Genomic DNA, 6,742 nt, shown 5'->3' with positions numbered 1-6,742 from the left:
CTTTGCACCAGAACGGCAGGAAGGCATGCGTTTCAGGCACAATGAAGGAGACGAGAAAAAGAAAAGAAGACTGAACCAATTACACCCGCCTGTCAGGAAGCAAGCGGATTTTGTAAGAAACCCGGACAAGTGTGCTTGTTTTTTAGTAAAAAGTCTGAAGAATCCTGCAATTTACTGGTCTCTCTTCCCCAGGGGTGCTGTCTGGCTGCGTCCCAGGAAGAGCCTTTCGATAGGATGAGATGGCAAGCCCCTAATTGCTATTGATTGCGGCTCTCTGCTTTAAATTGGTTCCCCATTCTGGCCCCCAAAGATGGTAAAGGCAATTAATGGGACTGGCAATTTAAAAGTTGTGATTAATTAGAAGTCTTAAGGCGTGGGGTGGGAGGAGGGGAGAACAAAAGTCTGGTCTTCACCATCTGCTTGGACCAAGATAGAACAATTGTCCTCTTCCTGTGCTTTGTTTGTCTGTTTTTTCCCTGTTGTTGAAAAGTCTCATCTGAATTTGCTCGAAAACAAAGCTTGTTACAGGACTTCTGGGAAATTATGCATTTGCTACTTTATACTGTACATCCATCTACAGAATCTTCCTACCCCGTTGAAGGGGGATTTAAAAATAATTCAGGTTGTCCTTTGCAGAAAAACATCTGACTTCCATGCTCTCTTCTGTAGAGCTTTGGAAGTGCTCCATTAGGATCGGTGGTGATGGAGTCAGGCCCAGTTGCTGGTGAGAATTCCTTAGGCCTCTAGACTTCAGGAACCAACTGCTCAATCATATTGTTAAAAACTACGTGTTACGTGTTAAGTCATCAGGACGATTCTGCTTTCCCCATTCAGAGCCCAGAGCCTGCTGTGTTGTGCTCTGATCTGCGCCAGGGTCTGGGGTTTCAGTGTAATACAGCAGTCTGGGCCAGTCTAGCCCTCCTGTAAGCGGTGAGTTTACCTTGTGTGTGGAGGAAAGCAGAAAGCCAACACATGCTTGCACCGACATGTGGTGTGACTAGCTGCTCTAAAAAACAAACACGCACAATGGGTTTTGCTGAATAACACGTTTTTTTTTCTATTTAACAAAATAGTTTTTCTTATACACAATTCCTTCACCTTTTCCGAGTACACATTGCACAGGTCGTACATATTTACATATTGTATATGTAGATTTTTCTTTAAGTACAGAAGTTGATTGTTTAACAGTATTTTTTTAGCTCGTTTCCAGGCACACATTTTGTAACAGGATCTTAAAAAAATGAACAATCGTCGATAGCCAACAGCTACAGTAAGCTGGTGTCTTGTGAGAAGAGATCAGCAGTACAATTTACAAAAATGACAAGTCAATGTACTGGGATAGACACTGGGAGCCATATGTATAAAACATGTCTATGGTAAGTCTGAAGGAAATGAAGGAGGGCAGTACTTTGCGTGCAATTTATAAAACTGGAGTTTTGCCTAGTGACGAGTGGCTTGGACATGTTGTTTTTTAGCAGATTTGAGCAACAGTGTTGGTTTAATGCTGGTAATCCTGAATGTGTTAAGAAAGACAGATTTAGCCTACGTGATCTTTCAATCAACCACAGATGATCATTTGAAAAAAAAATGCCACATTAATAACGTCTGATCAATGAAAAATGTCAAGTTTCATGCATATGGCCCAAGACTACTAAGAGGTTAAAGTGCCAGGATTAGTTTTGCTTTCAATAGGATACAAAACATTACTTACAAACTTCATTCTGCCCACCTGGGGAAATATGCTAATTGTGCTCCAGAAGCAGCATGAATTGTCCTTTCCATGAGTTATGTAAAGTTCAGGCAGGCCGGGGGATTTTTTCCAATTTGAATTTGGAAACTTGACAATTCTGCGTCTTTGTTTCCAAGTACCTTTGAGATCTCAGCAAGATCTGGCGTTTCGATATTAAGGTTTTCTTTTCTTTTGTAATATTTTATTGTTACAGCCTGTGGTGACGGGGGAAATATTCAGCTGGAATGTCACTAAGCCCAGTGACTATGCAGTATGCAGAGCACACTCCAGTGCATGTCTGTCTGTATTATAGTGCTCGTTGCCTAAGTAGGTGTAGGGTACTGTGAAGGTGCAAAAGGCTCTGCACTACATTGGCATGAGGTATTCTACACTTCAGTTTCAAGAAAAGACTCATAAATGAGCTGAAATAGGCTACCCTTTTAACTAGAGATTTCAGGCCTTTCTTTCATCTTAAAACCAAAGTGCATCCATATATACAGTATATAACATGACATTTTTAGCTGCGTTAAAAATCCCATCATTTGGGTGCCTTCACATTGCCTATAATGTTCTGCTAAGTATTATAACTTGCCCTGCTGGATACTCACTGCAGCCCACACGTTTTCCACAGTGACCAAATGGGAGGAGCCTAGCTGTTCCTGCAGAGTGTCGGTGTTGTAATTGACACCTTGTCTCAAAATGGGCTTGTACATGTCTGTACAGGGGTTCCCAGTTCTGGTCCTGGGGAACCACATGCCTGCCGTTTTTCGTTCCTCAAATCATTGGACCCTTCACTAAGACCTCATTATTCTCAACTGTGGATTTGAATTTTCAGTTCCGAAGTTCTGCAGCCCTTAGAGTAGGAAAACAAAATCGCACAGGTTCCCTCCAAACAAACCGTTCAAGGTCTCATTCTAGTAAAGATCTCGGCTGCAATGAAAACCTGCAGGGGTGGGGTTCCCCAGGACCAAGGGAAATGCCCCCCCCAGGAACAGCTGGCCTACGGGCTCTTCACTTCCCTCATCCCTGCTACTCCAGCCCTGTCACACTCACTATCCCCTCTCCTCTCCAAGATCTCACATTCCAGCTGCTGCACTGTGCCTCATCCATCCAGGACATGTCTCCTTTGAAGGTAGGATGCGTCCGAGATCCTCTGTGTTTATCTCCACAGAATGTGACAGCCTTCCAAAGACGTCTGATGGCCACGTTCTGCAAGTGTGTTTTTTAAAAAAAAGATGTAGGGGTTACCCGAGACGCGAGCCAGATGAGGACTCTGTAGTCCTGACCCATGCGTCGCCCACCTTTGTAGTTTTTTTTTTTAGTTTGTCAGATAATCTCCATAGAAATAATAACAGAGTGAGCCAAAATGCATGCATCTGTTCTACAGAAAGCAATGCATTTTACTTAAGAAGAGATTATTTGCTGCTTTAAATGTGTCCTATCAGTTCACTGTATTCCATATTCATACACCTCGTGAGAGAGCGCCGACACCGAAAAGGAGATAAAGTCATCTTTGTGGTAAAGAGCGTATCTTTTAAGATGCGTCCTAGAATGTTTTCTTAGATTAAAAACACCAAGCAAATACTTTTCTCCATACTATCATGCAAGTGAACCCGACCCTCAAGCTTGTAAACACAGTGATAAGCTTGACAATAAGCCACAGACCAGGTAACAGAGCTGGCGCAATCTAAATGCAATTCCCTCGGCCTCTTAAAAGCTGGATAACCTTTCTGTAAGTTTAATGTAAAATTAATTCCTCGTCTCGGCCCTGTAGGGAAATCCTGCAATTTCAAGGCATTTCTTTGCAGTCTTGGTAAACAATTCATCTCTCACTGGGGGATGGTGGCTAACAGTCTTCTGTGTGAGCTCATAGTTTCTCTTAAGAAAAGCACAGGTAATGAATTGCAACGTTTTTCATTAACGTGTGTCATTAACGTCAGCACTTTCAGGTATTACTGGAGACCGCCGGTTCGAAAATCCAAAGAGGGCTCTTTCATTAGCCCCTAATGCATGAGAATGTGATCTGAAAAATGAAAGACGACATATTTTATAAAACAGCTCATGTAATGACTGAAAATTGAAGAATCATATTTATTGCTCCCAAGTCGGTGACCTTATTCTCAGCTTATTCTTTTGTTCAGAGATGTGTTCTCTTCCTTACAGAGAAGTGCTGTAGGCTCCCTGTAATGTAAAGGAGGGGGCAGTAATTAGTCAAAAATGGTCTCATTAAAGAAAATGAGAAGGTTTAGCCTTCATCATCTTATTAATTTCTAAGTTTCAAGCTATAGTGGTATTGGAAAACAATATTCTTTTGCATGTGAAAGTAAAGGACAATGAAATCTAGCGAAACTTTCAAAATATTCCTGTTGTATCTTATATATGGAGGACATCAGTAAAGCATTGGAAAGGAAAATATTTTTACATTGCCTTTCCAAATTGAAATTTATAAGAAGCTTATAATAGCTAATTGGAACCATTTGTTTCTTAAAGGAGCCAGGGTATTGGCTTCTACAACATGGCTGGATAGCTTGTTTCATCCTCCTACAACCCTTCTTGTAAAGACGTGCCTCTTCTTCTTGGATTGAAATAAACTATACAGTAGCTCGATCATAGGCTTCCTAGGCTACTGCATGGAGATATATCACTACTGTGCAATAGTATCCATTACAGTAATTAATCTTCTCAGTTTTAAACCCTGTGTTAGCCCCAAAATGTTAATTCCCAAAGGTTTATCCAAAACATAGGTAGGCCTCATTAGTTCTACATCTCTTTTGCCCAGCTGTTTCATTTGTACCATTGTTCTCAGGAGAGAGGTGTCACAATCCCAGTCCTCTGAGAACAGATCTCATGTGTCTCACTCCCTACCAGTCTGATAATCTTCCCCTGAGGCCATTGGTGAGGTAATCAGAGTCCCCAAGAACCTTTCATAAATCAGAGGGAGTCATTACTAAGTGCAGTCTAATTGTGAGGGATTATTTGCCACATTTCAGAAGGTAATGTGCAAAATCCCTAATGTTAAGGTATTTAACAGTTGTTCTAAGACTGATAGCTTATATAAGTTAGATTTAGATTTGTCTGGCTTTTCAATCAAAAGCAACCGATAACAATTCAAAGTAGTAATAACAATTCAATTAATAGGTTTATTCCATGCTGAAAAAAAAGGAGAAATAAAACACAACGTTTCGGCCGTGGAGACTTCTTCAGGTGTGAGGGTTCCTCCTGAGGTTCACCTGAGGTTCCTCACACCTGAAGAAGGCTCCACGGCCGAAACGTTGTTTTCTTTCTTCTTTTTTTCAGCATGGAATAAACCTATTACTTGTTCCTTTGCAGCCTACGCATGCTGACGCAGCTCCCCACCTGAACTATAACACCAACAAGAGTGTCATTCCAAAAACTAATGGGACTTAATGGGAGAAGCCTTCTGTAACAGCTTACGAGGTTTAAAATAATTCACTATCCCTCAAAACTGCCCATGTGGTTACGTCACCCTCAAACCCAAAGTCTTTCTAGTCTATCTCTGTCTATACCGAGATACAGTGAGAATTGTCACTGGTGTGCTTACAAATATTTGCTGTGTTGTTACTCCCTCTTTATTCGGGGTTCTGATTTGCACCATATACTCAATCACTCTTAGATTTGCTCTGGTTTTCTGTCCAGGAACTTTTTAAACAGCAATTAGCTTTGTCAAGTTGCAACACCAGGAGTACAGGAATAGCGATGCCCCTAGAACTGGGAATTTCCCCCCCGTGCATACAATTAAAAATTGACTCCTCCCCCAAAGCCAGGCTCATTTAGGTGAATTTTCAGTCATTATTTTAGCATTCTTACTCACCTGCTCTTAAAAAAGTCTCATAATGGAGCACCACCATGTTATTATATTATTACTTGGCACGCCTTACAAAATAGCTTAATATTAAGGACAGATTTACTCCTGCAGTAAAGAAGTTCAAATAAATTGTCAGAATCACAAACTTGAGTTTTGAGAATTGAAAAAAGCTGTTCTTGAGAAAGCATTGTATGAGTAGGACACCTAGGAACCATCATAGAAAAAGTACAGGGATATCTGCCTAATCTTAATAAAGCTGCTTCAGTTTTCCCTCCCCCCAAGTTTGTTTTCCTTTTATAAATATGTGAATGATTGTTCAAAAAGTGCTTATCCGTCAGGTAAGCGGAGGAGCTGTACTCAAGTAAGTTATAACAGGTGGGCCTCCTGCAGTCGTCTCCCTCTCGGGCTCCTATGAAATCTGACTGGTTAGACACTCGCGCCTCAAGCACTGAGCCGGTTTCCACCAGTCCCCGTTGTGACAGCGACAGATGGTGCAGTCGTCAACCTTCACTTCAATCCCAGCTGGGATTATAGTTGTTCCGGCAAAGCAGTTTGGACCTGGAGCAACAAGGGAGAGACAACAACAAACAGAGAAGCAAATGACGGATCGCAGTCTTAATCTGCGCCGCACTGCCGCAGTGGGGGCCTCGGCACGCTTGTGTGGGCACGTGAAGGGCTGACTGCTTGCCAAGAAGGACACGGAGGCACTCAAGTAAGGAAGCCCCTTGAGAACACGGGGAGCACGAGGACTGCTTCTCTTCCGTTTTTCAACTGTCTTTTTTAAGTGCGTTTCTTGTGAAGAATTGTGAAGACTAGAGGAAGGATCTGACCGCCTTGTCACTGTTTATGCACTTGTGCAATACAATCAGGCTGCCCCTCTGTCCTTATGAACTAAATCTACAAATGAATGCAATCGGCTGTGAGGTGTGGGTTTCACAGTTTTTATCCAGTCTAGTAAAACTGATTTTTTGGTCTGTAATTCATCCTGCAAGCAATAGAACAGCAATCATCTGTATTTTATAAAGCACCCTTACTGAAAAGCTCTCCAAGGATCTGTAGAACGCATGTTTGAAGCCTGATAGTGCCTATGGCTAAATGGTTAGTACCATAGGGGTAACTGGGTATGCCCACTGGAGAAGGAGCTGTCATGGGCCGTGCAGAAACAGAATTAATCAGGTCCGCCCCAA

At 42.0% G+C, this 6,742-nt stretch overlaps 1 protein-coding gene across 8 annotated transcripts in view; it reads right to left on the bottom strand.

The window, feature by feature from the left end:
- Positions 1-1,031: 1,031 nt before the first annotated feature.
- Positions 1,032-6,742, bottom strand: part of vwc2l (von Willebrand factor C domain containing 2 like) — a 30,869-nt gene continuing 25,158 nt past the window's right edge. For 3 of the 8 annotated variants that reach the window (XM_088605781.1, XM_088605783.1, XM_088605784.1), the window contains one exon: positions 1,032-6,113. In XM_088605781.1, the coding sequence (XP_088461907.1) occupies positions 5,965-6,113 (149 nt within the window). In that variant the 3' untranslated portion in view covers positions 1,032-5,964. The remainder of the gene's footprint in view (positions 6,114-6,742) is intronic. The other 5 variants (XR_015926324.1, XR_015926323.1, XR_015926320.1 and 2 more) reach the window with 5 other exon arrangements.

The sequence above is a fragment of the Lepisosteus platostomus genome, chromosome 14 (assembly GCF_059453375.1).
Source record: "Lepisosteus platostomus isolate fLepPlt1 chromosome 14, fLepPlt1.hap1, whole genome shotgun sequence".
Taxonomy (NCBI): Eukaryota; Metazoa; Chordata; class Actinopteri; order Semionotiformes; family Lepisosteidae; genus Lepisosteus; species Lepisosteus platostomus.
The sequence above is the reverse complement of the archived record's forward strand: the minus strand, read 5'-3'. Positions and strand labels throughout refer to the sequence as shown.